This window comes from Manis javanica, chromosome 3 (assembly GCF_040802235.1).
Source record: "Manis javanica isolate MJ-LG chromosome 3, MJ_LKY, whole genome shotgun sequence".
NCBI lineage: Eukaryota > Metazoa > Chordata > Mammalia > Pholidota > Manidae > Manis > Manis javanica.
The window spans coordinates 173,867,389-173,888,581 of record NC_133158.1 but is presented as its reverse complement, the minus strand read 5'-3'; the positions used below and the strand labels follow the sequence as shown (position 1 = coordinate 173,888,581).

The 21,193-nt window shown below is 46.6% G+C and overlaps 1 protein-coding gene and 1 long non-coding RNA gene across 3 annotated transcripts in view; one reads left to right on the top strand and one right to left on the bottom strand.

Moving 5' to 3' along the window:
* Positions 1-8,077: 8,077 nt before the first annotated feature.
* LOC140848230 (uncharacterized) lies at positions 8,078-12,045 on the top strand. 2 transcript variants are annotated; one of them, XR_012128790.1, is made up of 4 exons: positions 8,078-10,020; positions 10,544-10,610; positions 10,960-11,126; positions 11,627-12,045. It is a non-coding gene; the product is annotated as an uncharacterized lncRNA (long non-coding RNA). The 2 variants fall into 2 exon arrangements; XR_012128791.1 differs by lacking the exon at positions 8,078-10,020 and having other exon boundaries at positions 10,032-10,610.
* Positions 12,046-14,263: 2,218 nt separating this feature from the next.
* Positions 14,264-21,193, bottom strand: part of SLCO2A1 (solute carrier organic anion transporter family member 2A1) — an 81,786-nt gene continuing 74,856 nt past the window's right edge. Inside the window, exons 13-14 of the mRNA XM_037024751.2 lie at positions 17,127-17,250; positions 14,264-16,236 (exon numbers count right to left, since the gene is read on the bottom strand). Coding sequence (XP_036880646.1) covers positions 16,116-16,236; positions 17,127-17,250 — 245 coding nt within the window. The 3' untranslated portion in view covers positions 14,264-16,115. The remainder of the gene's footprint in view (positions 16,237-17,126; positions 17,251-21,193) is intronic.

Here is a 21,193-nt window from a genome sequence, read left to right as displayed (position 1 = left end):
GTAATTCAAACCCATATTGTCCAAGAGCTGACCTTACACACACGAGTTTAGGAAGCAGAACATTGCTACAATCACAGAAGCCTCCCTCATGCTCATCCCAGTCACTACGCCTGCCTCCCTTCCCAAATATAACCACTTTTCTGACTTAAACAGAGGAATTTAGTTTGTGTGGTTCTGGAATCCCTGGTTATGTATTCTTTTGTGTTTCAGTTTTTCACTCAATGAAATGTTTGTAAGATTTATCCACAATGGTGTTTTTACTATAGTTCATTTATATTCATTGCTGTTTGTATTGTATATGTGTGTGTGTGTGTGTGTGTGTGTGTGTGTATGCTCCTGTATGTGTGTAGTATGGTTTCCAGGTTGGAGCTATGATGAATAATGTTCTGAAACCTCTTGTGCATTTCTCTTGCACATGGGCTCATATATTTAAGTTGGGTATTTGCCTAGGAGTGAAATTTCTGAGTCAGATGATATGCACCTGTTCAGCTTTAGTCAAAAATACCAAAAGGTTTTCAAAATGAATACACTAATTTATGCTCCCCCAGCAATGTATGAGAGTTCCTATTGCTGCATAGTCTCACCAACATTTAGTATCATAAATCTTTTTGATTTTAGCCATTCTGATGGAGATGTAGCAGAATCATGTTGTAGTTTTAATTTTCACTTCCATGATAACTAATGATATTATGTACATTTTAGTATGTTTCCTGGCCATTTGGATATTCTCTTTTGTGAAGTATTTGTTCAGGTCTTTTGCCCATTTCTCTCTTGGGCATCTCTTTTTCTTGTTTATGAGTATAGGTGTTTTATGTACAGATTCTGGATACAAGTCTCTATGCATTGAAATCTCTTTTTCTTCTCTGTGGCTTGTTGTTTCACTCTTTCAATAGTGTTTTCTATGGAAAAAGCATTTAATTTTAATGTAGCTCAATTTATCACTACTTTTTATCATTAATATTACTTGTACTCTGCATAAGAGATCATCTTATGTAGGGATACCAGGGATTCCAGAACCATACAAACTAAATTCCTCTGTTTAAGTCAGAAAAGTGGTTATATTTGGGAAGGGAGGCAGGCGTAGTGATTGGGATGAGCATGAGGGAGGCTTCTGTGATTGTAGCAATGTTCTGCTTCTTAAATTGGTGTGTGTAAGGTCTTCCAATTTGACTTTGGAGAAAGGAAGTTTCCTGTTAAGTGACATATATATATACCCTATGATCTAGCAATTTTTTACTCTTAGGTATTTCCCCAAGAGAAAGGAGAACATGGATTCACAAAAAGACCTGTGCACAGGTGCTCATGACAGTTTTATTCATAATAGTAAAAAATGTTTTAACAACCTAAAGGCCCAAGTGAACAAATGATATAATCATCCAATGGAATATTAGTCAGCAATCAAAAGTGATGAACTATCACTTATACAAACAATCACATGAATGAATCTAAAAAAACATTATGCTGAACAAAATGAGGCTGCTATGTAAGAATAGGTGCTGCAAATCTCAAAAACATTATGCTGAGCTAAAGAAGCCTGCTACATATGTGTTATATGATTCCATTTATATGAAATTCTAGAACAACTAAAGTTATCTGTAGTGAAATAAAGTATATTAATGGCTGTTTGCATGAGGAGGAGGGATGGGGCAGAGAGATGGGGGTAGTTTTGACTGCAAAGTATTATCAAGAAATTTGGACGGATCTTGGAAATGTTTTATGTCTGGATTAAGATGGTGGTTGCAGGTTGTATACATTTGTCTAAACTCGTTGAACAAAAAGTACATTTAATATTAAGACTTTTGTTGTTTGCAAATTATGTGCCAATAAAGTTGATTTTTTAAAAAGCTAATTTTCTGTCGTCTCCCAGTGTTTGGTCTAATTCACTGGAAGACTGGAAGGCTATTAAGTGAGATGGGAAAGTCAGTGAAGGGAAATTTGGGGAGAAAGATTGGGAATTCAGTTTGAATGTCACTAGCAGGCCCCTACCAATCACCTGGCAGTCACTACTAATTCCTCATCTTTTACCAGGCACTCATCTACCTGGTCATTATTTCTCACATACAGCCCTTCTCTCCTCCTCCAGGCCCCAGTCCCCACATCATCCTTTCCAACATTCACCTGGATTTGTGGTGGCTGCCTGTTTAAAGGTGTGTGAAATTTAAAGATTTTAAATGTGTTTAAGTTTAAATACCCACAGGGGCTAAATGGTGCAGTGGGGACTGCAGCAATCCTAAGGTTTATGCGGGCGCTATCTGCAGGAATCGTCTTTACTCAGCTCCAGTCCACATCTGTTCAGCTGGAGTGCTGGCCAGGGTTTTTTTCAAGAGAAAAACCCAAGATTCAAGCTCTTCTAGTGTTTGCAGCTTGTTTAAAAACACAAATGTCATGTGTGCCAATTTGAACCCTTGTGCTGGGCCCAGAGCCAGCCAGTTCCCAAGGTCTGCTTTATAGCAAGGCACGTTCTGGCACAGGGACCAGTGACAGTCCTCTGGGCAGCGCTCAGCCCATGGGCACTGACTGGTGCTGCCCGGGCTCTGCACCTGCTGGAGCATCCTGGCTCTCATCTTTCCTGGCATCAGTGCCCCCAGCAGCCATAATGACAAGGAGGCCTCCTTCCTAAGGACCTACCTTTGCCAGCCAGGCTCCTTTTCCCAAGTACATAGGCAGCCACAGTAGTCATTTAAACCAAGAAATCTGGTTGCATCTTGCTCTGCCTAAAACCTGTCAGTCACTTCCATTATAGCCACAGGTGGTATCCAATTACTAAAGGAGGTGTGTGCATGGTATACCCTCCCTCTAGAGCTTGTTCCCCCATACAATCTGGCAACTTGTAACTATGCACTACCTGCCCACTGCCCTCCAGGCAAACACACCTCAAGCTTTGACACCTTTGAGTCCTCACTCCTGCAGTCCCCTCTGCCCAGAACACCTTTGCTCTATGGCCCCTGATCAGCATACTTGCCCTATCCTTCAAGATTCAGCTGGAGTTCATGTCCTCTCCTCTGACCCTCCAGTTGGCTAGGGAACTGATTTCTGTGGCCTGTGGGACACCAGCACATGCCCTCCTTCCCCCTGCATTCAGGCGCAGGTATCTGCCTGCACTTCTCAGGCATGGCACTATTGCACCTGTGATTACTAGTCAACTGCAACCACACAATTTTTCTTTTTCTTTTTTTTTTTTTGAGAGGGCATCTCTCATACTTATTGATCAAATGGTTGTTAACAACAATAAAATTCAGTATAGGGGGTCAATACTCAATGTACAATCATTAATCCATCTCAAGCCTAACTCTCATCAGTCTCCAATCTTCTGAAGCATAACGAACAAGTTCTTACATGGTGAACGAATTCTTACATAGTGAATAAATTCTTACATGGTGAACAGTACAAGGGCATTCATCACAGAAACTTTCGGTTTTGATCACGCATTATGACCTATAAACAATCAGGTCAAATACGAATATTCATTTGATTTTTATACTTGATTTATATGTTGATCCCACATTTCTCCCTTTATTATTATTATTATTTTCATTTTTAATAAAATGCTGAAGTGGTAGGTAGATGCAAGATAAAGGTAGAAAACATAGTTTAGTGTTGTAGGAGAGCAATTGTAGATGATCAGGTGTGTGCCTGTAGACTATGTGTTAATCCAAGCTAGACAAGGGCAATAAACTATCCACGGATGCAGAAGATTTCTCTCAAAGCAGGGGGGATGAGGTTCTGAGCCTCACCTCTGTTGATCCCCAATTTCTCACCTGATGGCCCCCCTGCGACTGTGCCTGTCTTAGGTTGTTCCTCCCTTGAGGAATCTTACCCGCCTCTGGCTAACCAGTCATCTTCTGGGGCCATGCAGGGACATGTAAAGTTGGTAAGTGAAAGAGAAGCCATATTGTTTGCAAAGGTTAGCTTTTTACTTCTTTGCAGATTTATGCCCTGTGGCTTCTATGCCCAGCACTTGTCTCAAGGTATCTTTACCACCTGGAGGAATTATGATACTCGGTACCTTCGATATGAGGCACGAATTCTATTTAAGGGTTGTAATTAGGAAGGAAGAAGAAAAGCTATAGAGGTAGCATATGGAAGAAAACATGGGAGGATTGATTATTTCTTTGACATATCTTCTTGTAGAGTACCTTAAGTATGTATAGGTTTTAAACTACTAACTAATTTGCACACACATATTAACATAATAGGAATACGGTGACATAAACAAAGCAAATCTATAATTACCATCCATCTCCAGTGAAGCCAAGAAAACCATTTAGGCACCCTAGGCATTTGTGAAAATTTGTCTATGATATGATGGATATTGTCCAACTGTACTTGAACAGTCTGAGAGAAATCAGACAAATTAAAGCAGCCCATGTCTGGGATCTGGTCACCTCCCATATGTCCTTTTAACCATAGAAAATCTATAGTCATAAGATTTCGCACCCCTCCCAACTCCTGGTTGAGTTCCAACAGTACAGATCCGGTCAAATTCGTTGTCTCACTGTATGCACATGCCAGCCTAGACATCTCCCTCCTCATTCCAATGGCAAGTCCAGGAAACAGTGGGGTGGACGCAGCCACGACTGCAGCATCGCCCAGATCCCTGTGGAGGCTTTTTGATGATCATCCCCCGGCACAAGTCCTCCAGAGAGTGCTGATGCCGGAAGCTCCTCCTCATATCATATCTTAGTTCATTTTCTGGGTATCCAAGCTAGGCCTTGATCTTCTGCATAGAAAGAAACAGACCCTTTGCCCACACTTTGACATGCCCTTTATACCACTGTGCAGAACTCATTGGAAGTCAGCACACAGGAACTGCTTTTTTTTTTTTTATTAAGAGAAAGGAATATTATCAGAAAAGAGTACCTCCATAGCTGATCATCTGACACCCTTTAAGTGATCAACATTAAGGATATTTAAAGCATACGTTGATCTTTGATTTACCAATAGTTTTATCCTATCAAGGAGTAATTCCCCTTTTCTTTCTTTCTTTCTTTCTTTTTTTTTTTTAATCTTTAATATACACTTACATGAAGAATACTGTGTTTACTATGCTCTCCCCTCTATCAGGTCCCCCCTAACAACCACATTACGGTTACTGTCCATCAGCTTAGCAAAATGTTGTAGAATCCCTACTTGTCCTCTCTGTGTTGTGCAGCCCACCCTCCCCTTTCTCCCTCCCCCCCATGCATGTTAATCTTAATACCCCCCTTCTTCTTCCCCCCCCTTATCCCTCCCTGCCCACCCATCCTCCCCAGTTCCTTTCCCTTTGGTACCTGTTAGTCCATTTTTGGGTTCTGTAATTCCGCTGCTGTTTTGTTCCTTCAGTTTTTCCTTTGTTCCTATACTCCTCAGATGAGTGAAATCATTTGGTATTTCTCTTTCTCCGCTTGGCTTATTTCACTGAGCATAATACTCTCCAGCTCCATCCATGTTGCTGCAAATGGTTGGATTTTTCCACTTCTTATCGCTGAGTAGTATTCCATTGTGTATATGTACCACATCTTCTTTATCCATTCATCTACCGATGGACATTTAGATTGCTTTCAGTTCTTGGCTATTGTAAATAGTGCTGCGATAAACATAGGGATGCATCTGTCTTTCTCAAACTTGATTGCTGCATTCTTAGGGTAAATTCCTAGGAGTGGAATTCCTGGGTCAAATGGTAGGTCTGTTTTGAGCATTTTGATGAACCTCCAAACTGCTTTCCACAGTGGTTGAACTATTTTACATTCCCACCAGCAGTGTAGGAGGGTTCCCCTTTCTCCACAGCCTCGCCAACATTTGTTGTTGTTTGTCTTTTGGATGGCAGCTATCCTTACTGGTGTGAGGTGATACCTCATTGTAGTTTTAATTTGCATTTCTCTGATAATTAGCGATGTGGAGCATCTTTTCATGTGTCTCTTGGCCATCTGTATTTCTTTTTTAGAGAACTGTCTGTTCAGTTCCTCTGCCCATTTTTTAATTGGGTTATTTGTTTTTTGTTTGTTGAGGCGTGTGATCTCTTTATATATTCTGGACGTCAAGCCTTTATCGGATCTGTCATTTTCAAATATATTCTCCCATACTGTAGGGTTCCTTTTTGTTCTATTGATGGTGTCTTTCGCTGTACAGAAGCTTTTCAGCTTAATGTAGTCCCACTTGCTCATTTTTGCTGTTGTTTTCCTTGCCCGGGGAGATATGTTCAAGAAGAGGTCACTCATGTTTATGTCTAAGAGGTTTTTGCCTATGTTTTTTTCCAAGAGTTTAATGGTTTCATGACTTACATTCAGGTTTTTGATCCATTTTGAGTTTACCTTTGTGTATGGGGTTAGACAATGGTCCAGTTTCATTCTCCTACATGTAGCTGTCCAGTTTTGCCAACACCATCTGTTGAAGAGACTGTCATTTTGCCATTGTATGTCCTTGGCTCCTTTATCAAATATTAATTGACCATATTTGTTTGGGTTAATGTCTGGAGTCTCTAATCTGTTCCACTGGTCTGTGGCTCTGTTCTTGTGCCAGTACCAAATTGTCTTGATTACTATGGCTTTGTAGTAGAGCTTGAAGTTGGGGAGTGAGATCCCCCTTACTTTATTCTTCTTTTTCAGGATTGCTTTGGCTATTCGGGGTCTTTGGTGTTTCCATATGAATTTTTGAATTATTTGTTCCAATTCATTGAAGAATGTTGCTGGTAATTTGAGAGGGATTGCATCAAATCTGTATATTGCTTTGGGCAAGATGGCCATTTTCACGATATAAATTCTTCCTAGCCATGAGCATGGGATGAGCTTCCATTTATTAGTGTCCCATTTAATTTCTCTTAAGAGTGACTTGTAGTTTTCAGAGTATAAGTCTTTCACTTCTTTGGTTAGGTTTATTCCTAGGTATTTTATTCTTTTTGATGCAATGGTGAATGGAATTGTTTTCCTGATTTCTCTTTCTATTGATTCATTGTTAGTGTATAGGAAAGCTACAGATTTCTGTGTGTTAATTTTGTATCCTGCAAGTTTGCTGTATTCCAATATCAGTTCTAGTAGTTTTGGAGTGGAGTCTTTAGGGTTTTTTATGTACAGTATCATATCATCTGCAAATAGTGACAGTTTAACTTCTTCTTTACCAATCTGGATTCCTTGTATTTCTTTGTTTTGTCTGATTGCCATGGCTAGGACCTCCAATACTATGTTAAATAACAGTGGGGAGAGTGGGCATCCCTGTCTGGTTCCCGATCTCAGAGGAAATGCTTTCAGCTTCTCGCTGTTCAGTATAATGCTGGCTGTGGGTTTATCATATATGGCCTTTATTATGTTGAGGTACTTGCCCTCTATTCCCATTTTGCTGAGAGTTTTTATCATGAATGGATGTTGAATTTTGTCAAATGCTTTTTCAGCATCTATGTGGTTTTTGTCTTTCTTTTTGTTGATGTGGTGGATGATGTTGATGGATTTTCGAATGTTGTACCATCCTTGCATCCCTGGGATGAATCCCACTTGGTCATGGTGTATGATCCTTTTGATATACTGTTGAATTCTGTTTGCTAATATTTTATTGAGTATTTTTGCATCTACATTCATCAGGGATATTGGTCTGTAATTTTCTTTTTTGGTGGGGTCTTTGCCTGGTTTTGGTATTAGGGTGATGTTGGCTTCATAGAATGAGTTTGGGAATATTCCCTCTTCTTCTTTTTTTGGAACACTTTAAGGAGAATGGGTATTATGTCTTCTCTGTGTGTCTGATAAAATTCCCAGGTAAATCCGTCCGGCCCTGTGGTTTTGTTCTTGGGTAGTTTTTTGATTACGGTTTCAATTTCTTTGCTCGTAATTGGTTTGTTTAACTTTTGTGTTTCTTCCCTGGTCAGTCTTGGGATGTTGTATTTTTCTAGGAAGTTGTCCATTTCTTCTAGGTTTTCCAGCTTGTTGGCATATAGGTTTTCATAGCAGTCTTTAATAATTCTTTGTATTTCTGTGGAGTCTGTCGTGATTTTTCCATTCTCATTTCTGATTCTGTTGATTTGTGTTGATTCTCTTTTTCTCTTAATAAGTCTGGCTAGAGGCTTATCTATTTTGTTTATTCTCTCAAAGAACCAGCTCTTGGTTTCGTTGATTTTTGCTATTGTTTTATTCTTCTCAATTTTGTTTATTTCTTCTCTGATCTTTATTATGTCCCTCCTTCTGCTGACTTTAGGCCTCATTTGTTCTTCTTTTTCCAGTTTCGATAATTGTGATAGACTATTCATTTGGGATTGTTCTTCCTTCTTCAAGTGTGCCTGGATTGCTATATACTTTCCTCTTAAGACTGCTTTTGCTGCGTCCCACAGAAGTTGGGGCTTTGTGTTGTTGTTGTCATTTGTTTCCATATATTGCTTGATCTCTATTTTAATGTGGTCGTCAATCCATTGATTATTTAGGAGCATGTTGTTAAGCCTCCACGTGTTTGTGAGCCTTTTTGCTTTTTTTGTACAATTTATTTCTAGTTTTATACCTTTGTGGTCTGAGAAGTTGATTTGTAGGATTTCAGTCTTTTTGAATTTACTGAGGATCTTTTTGTTGCCTAGTATGTGGTCTATTCTGGAGAATGTTCCATGTGCACTTGAGAAGAATGTGTATTCTGTTGCTTTTGGGTGTAGAATTCTATAGATGTCTATTAGGTCCATCTGTCCTAGTGTGTTGTTCAGTGCCTGTGTGTCCTTACTTATTTTCTGCCCGGTGGATCTATCCTTTGGGGTGAGTGGTGTGTTGAAGTCTCCTAAAATGAATGCATTGCAGTCTATTTCCCTCTTTAGTTCTGTGCAACCACACAATTTGTGTACCTTTTTGATTATGTCTGTCTCCCTTCCCGGTTTACAAACTCCAAGGGGAAGAGATCCATTTGTCTTGTTTACCCTCACAGGCCTGGTGCCCAGCAGCTGTCTCGTGCCTTTATCTGTGACAAATGGACAAACGGGACCCTCGCCATGATGGTCCATGCTTGGGATTCAGACATAGGTTTGTCTCTGATGCTCACTCCTATTTCAGGGCCAACCTTGAGAGGTGCTCTGGGAACCGCAGCAAGAAGGGAGGCTGCCCAAGTGGCTGGTGTTTCCCAGAATGGTGGAATGGTGGTTCCTAGACAGCCATGCTGCGAGGTGGCTGTGCCGGCATCAGGGCAGAGTGACCCCGCACGCCAGGCTGGGTGACCACACTGCCTGGGGCAGGTTGGGGAGAGTGGGGGAAGCCACGTGTGCCCGCGGACCTTCTCTGTGCTTCCCGGCATCTTGTTCTCTACTTCCCTGCCTCTTTAATGTGTGTATTACACATTTATACTGAAAATACAGATAAACTGACTAAACGGTGGTTTGTCGCGGGGGTGGAAGAGAAGGAAATCTCAAGGCCATGTCCAGTGAGCGAGCGCCAGTGTCTGAGCCCTCGGGCCGCTCTGGGGCTGCCACAGTAGGAGGATGCAGAAGTGAGGTGAGCGTGGGGCCCCCCAGGACCGAGGGCGCAGGATGAGGCAGCCAGGTGGTCCGGGGAGCGCAGGGCTTCGGCGCTGGAAACCCCCAGCAGAGCGCGCGGTCTGGACACACGCCTCTGGCCGCCGGCGCCTCCTCGGGTCGCACTGCGGGCCCTGCGAGGGGACGACGCCCCCTGGTGGCCGACTCCCGCTGTGCCTGGCTCTCCCGCCGGCGAGGCGCCGCTCTCCGCAGACCTCAGCGCTCGCATTCCCTGGCGCGCATTCTCGGTGCAAGGGAGAGAAAAGGAGCCAAGACCACACAGCCCGTTGTTGTGCAGGTTCCTCGGCTATGAAACGGCAATGATAATCTCAGCTCAGAGGACTGTAGTGACGATTAAAGGTGTAAACTTATCCAACACATTTGGAACGGTGTCTGGGTGCTCTACACACCTGAGCTGTTGAAACTCTGGCCTCAGGAGTCCTTCTGGAATCTAGGTGTGTCTGGGCTCAGTTCAAGGAGCCAGACAGGAGCAGTGTGAAACGTGCCTCAGCCTTCTCCCAGTGTGGACCCAAGGGACAGCGTCTGCCTCATCCAGACTCCCACCCAGTTCCTCTTCGGTAAGCGGGGAGTGGTGGCGTGCAGGGAGGACCTCTGAGGCCCCTTTTGTGGGTTTGGTGTCTGTGAAAGGGAATACCCGATGTGTTGCACACTGAAGGGCCACAGAGCAAAGGGAAGGGGGTTAGCAACACCCTGGGAACCTGACTGGTGCCCCTTTAAATTAGCTGCCCCATTCTGCCCTGAAACGGAGCCTTTCTGACTCCCAACAGGGTTCCAGTGCCCAGGTGGGGAGAGAGGAGGTAGTTGGGGTGAGAAGGGGATAGCCCCACCGTGGGCTGGGACAGCATTCGAACACTGGCGAAGAAGGAGGCTGCGAATGGATGTCCCTCCAAGCATGCAAGAGGGTGGGGGGCTCCCTGTGAGCATGATGGGCCTGGCTGGTGTATGCTGGGAATACTGAGAGGACTGCTCCCACCGGCCCATTCAAGAGCCCCTTCCCAGTGCATACTCGGGGGGGACCCTGAGCTAGGAGCTCCTTCCTGGGATTGGTTGGCTGGACCACTGAAGCCCTTCCCTGAGCAGGAAGAGGTGAACATGAGCTCTGACCCGGGAGCCACGACCAGTCTGGCCTCCTGCTCATGGCCTGCCGGTAAGCTAGCCCTCAAGGCCTCCCAGGAGCCTCTAAGCCTGGACCTGACTGCCTCTGCAGGCTTGACCTCCACTCTCCTTCTGCCTCCTGCCTCCATGAGCCCTCAGAACCTGCCCAGGTTTCCTGCTTCCCATCCTTCCCTGGACTATCTGCTCCTGCACCTTGCAGTCCCTTGAAATCCTGTCCATGCTTCAAGACCAGCATCAAACCCCTTCTCTGATCTCTCAACCAAATGAGTTTATAACTCTTGTACTTTGCCCTCTTTAAGGTTTTATTTTTGCTCCTAATTATATGTCCTTGAAAATTAGGGACCATGTATTCATCATCTTTTGTACTCATCTGTACCCAGCTTGAAATGAATAAATGAAGGCACAAGTGACAGCCGACCAGGCCTCACTTTCCGCATCTGTAGGGTCGGACTTGCCCTGGCCACCAGGGCTGGTGGAAGCTCTAGGTGAGATTCCTTCACTGCACATCAGCTCATTGCTCCTCGTCCTCCCCAGGGACCTTGCTCAGGTAGCTGTCCTTCTCTTTGGCTCCTCAGCAACCCTTTGCCCCAGTGAATCTTTCCCATATTAAGAGAATTTTTCCCTAACCGTGCATGTCTCTCTGCTATCACCCTAACTCTGATAAGCCAGCCTTCTAGCCCAACTCCTCACCCCTCTGCAAACTGCCTGCAGGCTGGCCTTGCCTAAAAATCATCTCCTCACATTTTGGGACTAGGCACTGATGCTGGTTCCTTTGAAAACCTTTCCTGGCTGTACTCCTCCCCACAAACAGCCTAATAATGCTGGCTTAAGGGTCCCAGTGAGCACCTATGTCCACCCAGGTTGGCCCCCAGTGGTAGAGGATTCTATTTCATGTCCATACCTGCTCTTTGTCTCTTCTGAGCTTATAGGAAGATTATCTTTCCCTACCCCTGTGGCAGATAGGCAGGGACATGTGACTAGTTCTGGTCAGCATCTGGGAGCAGAGGTGAAGCATGTTACTTCTGGGCTAAAATATTTACTTTCCAGTGCAAAACCATCAAGGACTTTCTGCTCCTGCTCATCAATCGTGGCAGCATGTTATGAAATGGAGGTACCTTGGGATCCACGCAGACTGGATTACTGAGCCACCGTTTGGAGGCCACTGCCCTGGAGAGTCACACAGCCCCACAGTGGACTTAAGGTGGACAAGATATGAATTCCTGTTGTGTCATGTAGCAGATTGGTGAGATTTGTTGCTGCAGCAGAGCAGAGCCTATCTGACTGAGTTACCAATTAAAGGAGTTTGTTAAATGAATGGCTGGCTTTGTGGACTCTGAGTCTGTGCACATTTTGTTATGCTCTTGTTATCAAGGTGTAGCAGGTGCCAGGTGGGCAGCGATTTCAGAAGCTGGGCTGACCCTGTGCTGAGTGGTGATGCTGCAGGGGCGGGGTGGGGAGCAGATGCATGGGCATGGTATGTCGTGGGAGAAGAACTTTCTCCTGTGAATTGACCAGGGCTTGCCCAGGACGGAGCTAATCTCTAAGGAAGGGTTATACTGGATCTGGTGCTGCTGGCAGGAGATGAACATTTCTTCCAGGTGGTTAGGTTGTATGGTTGCAAAAAAATTGGATTTTTCTCTTGGATTTGAAGGTTTCTTTCTCTCTCTTTTTCTCTCCCCCCCCCCCACCCTCTCTCTCTCACACACACACACAGTCCTTGCCAATCTCTCAGGGAATCTATAATATTTTAATATCAATTTGATACTGACTGGAGTCAGCTCCCAACTGAACTATATCTCTGCATCCCTAAGAGCCGTTGGAGAAAATCACAACATGGTTTTGTTTCCTAAGCAGAATCTGCCAACCTGTCACCAGATGGGGGTGTCCCCTTGAAGGTCTGTCTATGCACAGATCTCTCAGGGCCTTTTCTCCTGAAAGCCTCTTCCTCTTTATCCATTTTCTCCATGCCTGTCCTTTAACTCATGCTGTGATAGGGCTAAATCGTTCCTGTTTAGTGAACAATTGGAGTGTTCTTGCTAGCTGAGTAGAGGGCGGGTAAATGAAATATTATCTGGCTCTCTCCACCTCCATTCCCACCTTAAATGGCCCTCCATAGATTCTTCCACCTCCTTCCCGTGGGCCAGTGAACATCAGTGGGAACAGAGCAGCCTTCCCTCATTTCTGAATGACTCAGGAGGGGAGCTGGGGCTGGAGTAGAGAGACCTGAACAGCCTGCTTTGTGTCCAGACCCAGCCAGTTGTTATTTGGTGAGATTGTTATTATTTGGTGAGGTTGCCCATGACAGTTATTGCCTTGATTTCAGATTCCTCATCTTCAGATGGGGCCTTAAGATCAGTCTGGCCTCCCTAGTGGGGCTATGGTGAGGATTACTGCAGAGGGCTTTGCACCAAAGGATCACTTACGGAGGTATAGGGCTTGATTTTTACTGCTTTTCCCTCTCCTGTGCCAATAAGACTCAAGAAAGGATGGCATAAAAAGACTCCTGCAGACCCTTCCTTTCCTAGCTTTGTTTGTTCAGCCCTCAAGGGGCTGGATTATAGTCGGGGAGAGAGTTGAGCAGAAGGGTGGGCTTCCTAGGACTGGATGGGAGAAGAGGGCCTAGCTGGCCTGTGCACGAGGAGGTGGCCCAGCACCCAGGTCTGGGCTCTGCAGGGTTTCTAGGCTCAGGGGGCTAACAGGGGGCCTAAAACTGGGAAGGGACCAAAAACCCACACTAGCAGGACCTGAAGCCAGACCCAAGGATGGGTGATGTCCAATTGCCAGCCAGCCATCAGGATGAGAGCTTGAATCAAGTCAGACATAACTAATTTGAAGAAATAACTGTGACATGTTTGCATTCTCAAGCTTGTAGAGTGAGAATTCTGCTCAGTGCTGGTAAGAACCTAACATAAACGTGAGCTCCTGGATTGTTTTTCATGCTCACTGGATCCGGTTACAGCTGCCCAGGAAATCAGGTTCTAGGCACCCCTTCATCTCGTCATCTTTCATTCCCACTTGAACTTACCAAAGGCCTGCAGAGTCTGTACCTTTCTCAGTGGCCTGAGCACAAGTGGGTGCCACCCCCACGACCCCCGCTGCACCAATGACACAGGGTTTGGGGACCACCTGTATTGGCCTCATGCCATGAGCCAATAAAAAATACCACTCCTGGGCTCCACTCAGACCCACAAAAACAGATTCTGGGTCTGGGTGGAGGGGGTTGGGAATCTTCATTTTAACAACATCCTCCACTGAGCATCTAACCCTCCAGGAAGTTTCTTGGGATTTGCACTAGTAGTGAAATGAAGGTGACATCATTATATTCCCTGCTGGCCGTTGGGGCGAAGATTTGCTATGGGAGTAGTACTGGCTGTGACTAAGTGACCAATGATGATTATGACATTAATTGTGTGTTGTATCATGGACTTGGCTCTTGGTGTCCAACCCCACTTACGAATATAAGCTCCAGGGCAGGGGTCAGGCCTCCCAAAAGCCCAGCACTACGGGCCTTTGACAGTTACCTGCTGCCTGCTCCATGCAGGCTGAGGGGCTGAGCTGCATTACCTCTGATCCCCATGGCCATGGCCCCTGGGGGTTGTGGCATGGGCATTTCCTCTGGCCAGAGGTGCAGGTTCTACTCTATGACAGATATTCACAACAGTACAAACTCATGACCAAGTTACATCAATAGCAAAATTATAATATATTAATAGCAATATCACAATAGAATAAAGGTGTGGGAGGGCAGCCAATCTTCCAGAATCTGAAGGTTGGCATTCACTGTTCAGGAGCTCAGGGGAAGAAGGCAGTGCCTTCAGAATTTGGTTAACTGTAGCAAGGAGAACCAGGATTAGTTACAGGGAATCATTTTCCAAGCAGAACCATTTTAAATGCTGAAACTGGCACCTGAGGTTGCATCGAACCTCCCTTCCTGAGTGAGATCTTCAGAGCTAAGGCTGTCTGTAACAGTGGGTTTCACAAAGGCGTTAGTGTCATGGCAGTTTGCTGGTTGACGTACATTTCTGGCTTACCACCATATGAGGCCCTTCTGGAGGTGGCATCTGGCATGCTTCTGGAGGCATCTTCCAAGAGGAGGACACTCAAGAGAGCCATGTGTGGCAATGGCTAGTGCCCAGCTGCTCCCGAGGCCACAGCGAGCCAGGTCTCTGACGGCAAAGCGCCAGGTGCAGTGTGGGTCTGCGGGGGCATAGATGGTCAAGAGCTTGACAATCTCTGGGTTCCTGCTGTGCCTCCCCCAGGCCTACACACTGAATGTGCTCTGGGAGGGGCTGTGTAGACAGAGGGAGGAGAGGGGAGGTCTCAGGAGAGCCCGGTAGGAAGCCATGCCCATGCACAAAGTCAGTCTCTAATCAACTGTATTTGTTGATGAAAGACCTTTCTCACTGACTTCTAACTCTGAACCTGTACCACTCAGCAGCGGTATCTCTCCGTGCAGGCCCCCAGAGGGCACCCTCTCTGGAGGCAGCGGGAAGAGGCTGAGAAAATTGTGACAAATACACGCATGTTTGAAACCAGGAAAGCCAACCAGGCCGGCCTCTGTGTTGTGGCTGCGGCTCACCATCCAGCTTGGCAGAATCTGACATTCCCTCGGCTTCATCACTTGCTTTGCACACGTCTCAGATGCCTCTCTTACTCCTCAGCATACAAGCTGAAGTCCAGACTGGGAAGCCCACATGAAGCTGTCTGATCAGCTCCAAGGGAAACTTGGGGAGCGTCATCTCATCACTCTGAGATGAGGGGTCACAGCCCCACACTGTGGTGGTGAGAGGCTGGGCATCATGACCACTTCACAGCCCTCCTCAGGCCTTCACCCCGGTTTGGCTTTCTAAGTTTGAAATGTACCCCCAGAAAGACAGAGATAAACATGTGCAGACACAAGTACAGAAGGGTCTAGAGCTATGTGAACAGCACTTGGATGACCCATCCTCAGGTATCTTAGTTCCTGCACTGGTGCCTGAGGGTGGGTAGCTGAGAGGGGACCAACTGGCCGTACTTCCCAACATGGCAGGTTCCACAATAGCCTCTCTGGACAGGAGGTGAGGATCTGAGGGGAAGGGAGCCAGCCCCTCCTAAATTCTGGGCTGATGCTGAACCCAGACCCAAAGGGGCCTGCAGCTTGGCCTGGCTCCAGCCATTAATAACTTACTCCCTCCCTTTTCCCTCTGGGTAGAGAACCCTTGTCTCTCTCTACGTAGGAAATAGGGCTGGTGAGGGGCAGGAGCTGCCTCAGTGGACATCCTCATCAGACCTGAGGAGAGTGTGGGCATGTGCCCCCTTCCCCACAAGGAGCCAGGGAAGATGCAGCCCACCTAGCCCAGGTGCAAAGTGGCCCCAGGGAATCCCGGGGAAGGGCCTTCAGGAGGAGAAGGCTGGGAAGGCAGGTGGTGGGTGGAGTTTTCTTTCTTATTTAAAAAACAAAAAGGAAATGATGCATTGGCATTAGTAAATCCAGGTAGGAGTGGAAGAGCAGGGGCCACTTCTGGAGCAGGGCCGCAGCTGGGCTGAGGGTCAAGGATCAGATGAGGCCTGCCGCCTTCTCCTGCACATTGTACTCCTTGTTCTTCTTCACCCGCCAGCTGATGAAGAAGAGCAGCAGCATGCCCAGTGCCTTGTAACCCACCTGTAGGCCCAGGTACCTATGGGGAGGAGACAGGACCGGTGAGGGGCTGTGGAAGCTTTGTGCCTATGTCCTAGGCCACCAGGAGGAGCGGCAGCATCTCACAGTAGCCCGGGGATGATGCATCATCACCCAGGTGGAGGCCACTCTCCTCATCCCTTCGACCACAAGGGAACAGGCCTGCCAGGGAGTCTGCAAGGAGTAGGCATTGGATTCCTCATCCAGTGGTCCTCATCCTTACACTGGTGCGCCCTAGAGGCCAGAGGCAACACTTCAGCCCCAGCCAGCTCCGTCCAAGCAGTCAGGAGAGGGGCACCTGCTTGCTGCCCTCTCAGGTCCTGGCGTTCTATGCCACTCTTACCCCATTTCCACACCCTGTTCTGCCCCCTCAAGCCCACTCTCTCCACTCTTTCTGGTCTGTGTGATGGAGGCAGCAGGTGAGGTGGCTGGAAGGGGTGCAGAGTTGAGTGACAACGGTATGGGCTTGGACCCTCAGGGCAGGTTGGGCCTGCCTGCCCTTGGTCTCTGCCGGGAGCCATGATGGGGCCACCTCTTTCTGAGAAGTGGGAGCTGGCCTGGCATCATCCACAGCTGTGGCCTTGCCCTCACACAGCACCCATTCCCTTTCTCTTTGACAGACTTGTTTCTGGGGCTGTTCCTCCTAAGGGCCCGTGGGGCCCACCCTGGGGGCTCCCTCAGAGAGGCCCCGAGCTCTCATGACCCGGAAGCCTCCCTGTGAGCCCTGGAATGCCTGTCACTGGTGGGCCCTGCTGCCCGCCCATGGCAGCACCCCTCCAGGCCTCTCCCTTGGATGCCTGACAGCCCTACAACAGCCATTAGATTAGATGATTGCCCTTTGCTTGCGCCCAGGGCCTGGCCTCCTCACCACACGGCATGCCGTGCCCTCACCTGTCTCGGAGAGCATCGTTGTCATAGTAGGCGCAGGCCCCTCGCCTCCCCGAGCACTGCGAGATCCACTGGATACAGGAGTAGTCGATGGTGAGACCGTAGAGGGCTGGGGATGGCAGCCAGGCTGGTGTTGGTGGGGAGAGAGTTCAGAGAGCACAGGTCACTGCAAGTGAAGCAGAGGCCCCCGGCAGGGCAGAGCGCGAACCCCGCCCCTGTGCCCCTGTGTAGGCCACATGTGTGAGAACTTTGGGGAGCAGAAGAGCTCTCTGTGAAGCCTGAAAAGCTCTTTCACTAGAGGCTTATAAATGAAAAAGGATCTAAGCCATCCTTTCAGGGCAGAGTGAGTCACGGAGGTCACGCTGATGCCAGTTTAGACAGACAACATAGTTCCCACACTGGATCAGCCCCGAATGGAGATATGCCAACCTCCACTGGGGGGCGGGGGCTCCGGGGGGTACTGGCCCCTCAAGTCCTCACAGAGGCCTGGAGGTAGTGGGTGCCTCCCCGTAACAAGGCAGAAAGTGGCCTTGGCTAGCTCACCTTCCCACAGCTAAGAGGGAAAGCTGAGCTTCAAACCCTAGTTCAGGAAGGTGGGAGTCCCACATCCTCCCACTACACCAAGCTACCCAGACCTAGGCAATACCCTGGAAGACCTCCAACACCCTGGCCACTCAGAAGCTTTGCTCCAGGCCCCCTAAATATTCAGAACGGCCCCTGTGTCGTTAGCTGCAGTTCTAAGCAGTCACTGGACTGGAAAGAGGCTTGTCTGGGCCCACACCCAGGCAAGGGTGTCCCAGTCTCAGAACTGCTGTGCTGAGAGCAGCCTCCCAGACTCTGTTCAGGGTCCTGTGAGAAGCTGCTTCTGGGGAAAGAAAAAGTCAATCTTATGCTTCTGGCTCCACCCACGAAGGGGGACCTTGGAGAACCAGTCTCTCTACTGGGACCCTGCTCACTCCTGTCTCCAGCTGCCCTAGGAGGAAAACGGGCCACAAGGATTACCACGAATGATGATTCCCTAAAAAGAAATGAGATGCAGGAAAAATTTCAGCCAACTCCCATGGGGTAATTTAAACCTGCTGGAGTATATAGATACACAGTCCTTTTTTTCTACCCCAGAGTGGAACTGTATTCTTAGGTGATGACTGGCATCCTCCCAGGCCTTGGTTTTCTAACTCTGGCCCCACACTGAGCTAGCTGGGCTCAAATGGGGAAAAAAAACCAAAATGGTGGCTGGAAGGAGCAGGGTAGGGCTCTCCAGAGCCCATCCTAGCTGCTGGCTGGGCTGGGCAGAATGCAAGGTTTTCCTTCCCAGTGGAGGTGAGACAGGGACTGTGGGTTTAGACAGAGTAGGGTGAGGGCCTCCGGAGAAAAAGCAGAGCAAGGTAATTACAGTCAGAACAATGTAACAATGTGCAAAGAAGTCCCTACCGAAACTCTGTGTTAAACATTATGCAAAGTCAGAGTCACACTAATTCTCTAGGGTAAAGATACCAGACTAGGAATATAGACATCTTCAGTGAGATCAGTTAAAGCTCAAAAGGCCAGGAGCGACCTGAGTGTCCTGCAGATAAAAAGAAGTGTCTCAGCATAATTCGTGACTTCACTGTATCAATTAGATCATGGCACTGTAAAATTTACATTAGCCTGCAAAAAGGCCTGGTTTATTTATTTTTTTTATTTTTTTATTTTTTGAGAGGGCATCTCTCATATTTATTGATCAAATGGTTGTTAACAACAGTAAAATTCAGTATAGGGGGGTCAACGCTCAATGTACAATCATTAATCCATCTCAAGCCTAATTCTCGTCAGTCTCCAATCTTCTGAAGCATAGCGAACAAGTTCTTACATGGTGAACGAATTCTTACATAGTGAATAAATTCTTACATGGTGAACAGTACAAGGGCAGTCATCACAGAAACTTTCGGTTTTGATCATGCAATATGACCTATAAACAATCAGGTCAAATATGAATATTCGTTTGATTTTTGTACTTGATCTATATGTTGATCCCCCATTTCTCCTACTATTATTATTATTTTTATTTTTAATAAAATGCTGAAGTGGTAGGTAGATGCAAGATAAAGGTAGAAAACATAGTTTAGTGCTGTAAGAAGGCAAATGTAGATGATCAGATGATCAGGTGTGTGCCTATGGACTAAGTATTAATCCAGGCTAGACAAGGGCATCAAGACATCCACGGATGCAGAAGATTTCTCTCAAAGCAGGGGGGGTGAGGTTCTGAGCCTCACCTCTGTTGATCCCCAAATTCTCACCTGATGGCCCCCCTGCGACTGTGCCTGTCTTAGGTTGTTCCTCCCTTGAGGAATCTTACCCGTCTCTGGCTAACCAGTCATCTTCCGGGGCCATACAGGGAAATGTAAAGTTGGTAAGTGAGAGAGAAGCCATATTGTTTGCAAAGGTTAGCTTTTTACTTCTTTGCAGATTTATGCCCTGTGGCTTCTATGCCCAGCACTTGTCTCAAGGTATCTTTACCACCTGGAGGAATTATGATACTCGGTAAATTCGATATGAGGCACGAATTCTATTTAAGGGTTGTAATTAGGAAGGAAGAAGAAAAGCTATAGATGTAGCATACGAAGGAAACTTGGGAGGATTGATTATTTCTTTGACATATCTTCTTGTATAGTACCTTAAGTATGTATAGGTTTTAAACTACTAACTAATTTGCACACATATATTAACATAATAGGAATACGGTGACATAAACAAAGCAAATCTATAATTACCATCCATCTCCAGTGAAGCCAAGAAAACCATTTAGGCACCCTAGGCATTTGTGAAAATTTATCTATGATATGATGGATATTGTCCAACTGTACTTGAACCATCAGACAAATTAAAGCAGCCCATTTCTGGGATCTGTTCACATCCCATATGTTCTTTTAACCATAGATAGTCTATAGTCATGAGATTTTGGAGTGCTACACCTTGCACCCCTCCCAACTCCTGGTTGAGTTCCAACAGTACAGATCCGGTCAAATTCGTTGTCTCACTGTATGCACATGCCAGCCTAGACATCTCCCTCCTCATTCTTATGGCAAGTAGGCCTGGTTTATTTTTAACTGTACTTATATGCTGTGTTTCCTTTTATTTAGAGATAAAGCGAGACTTTATTGAGGACATATTTATTAGGGATCTAGGAACTTGAGCAACTTGAGCAAAAGATTAATTTAGTAAACAAGCCCAGCTATAAACATCCTAAAAAGTTAAGAAGATTCTTAACACACTTTCGCAAATGGGCAACAACCCAGCCCATCTTGGGGCAGGGCAGGCAGTCTTAATTGACATGCTCCCAGAGGGAAACTGCTATCCTGAGAAAGTCAGAGAAGCAAATTTCTTCTCTTACTCATCAAAAATGAGCATTCTGGGACCACTCAACAAGTCTGCATCCCTAGCCTTTTACCCCGATTCCTGAAAATCCTCAACCGCACATAAAGCCCCTAGACAATGAGCCAACTACGGACTCTCTTGTCCCCTCCTGGCCTGAGCCGGGAGTTCTGTCTTCTCACTTTCTCTCTAAATAAAAGCCTCTGCCTGGCTCTGCTACCTTGGGTGTTTGCTAAGTTCATTCTTCAACTCCGCAAACAAGAACTCTGGCATCAGAGTTTCAGAGCAAGTTACAAATGATAAGTTATAAATGAAAACACAGAGTTGTGAAGATGACAGGGCTTCTGACACCAGGACAGGGCAGGTGCCACAGTCCAGAGGAGCAGGGTCAAAGGGGCTCTACCAGGGTGGGAGGAGCAAGTGGCCTGAAATCAAGAAATCCCACCCAAAAGCTCGTTCATTCCTCAACATGCAAACACCTCACCCAACCTTGGTCAGAGAGGGGTGTGTAAAGACTCCCGCTCGGTAGGGCCCAGGAGCGACCTCACCGACATGCCCCAGAATGACAACGGAAGCCATGCACGGCAAAGTGCAGACCTGGCACCCGGATGGTACTGCACCCTGGGAACTGCAGGGATTGCATAAGTAAGGGAAAGAAAGTACACCTTGATAGTAAGTGAAGTCTCTCTGTTTCAGTCGCCATGTTCCCCACTGCAGTG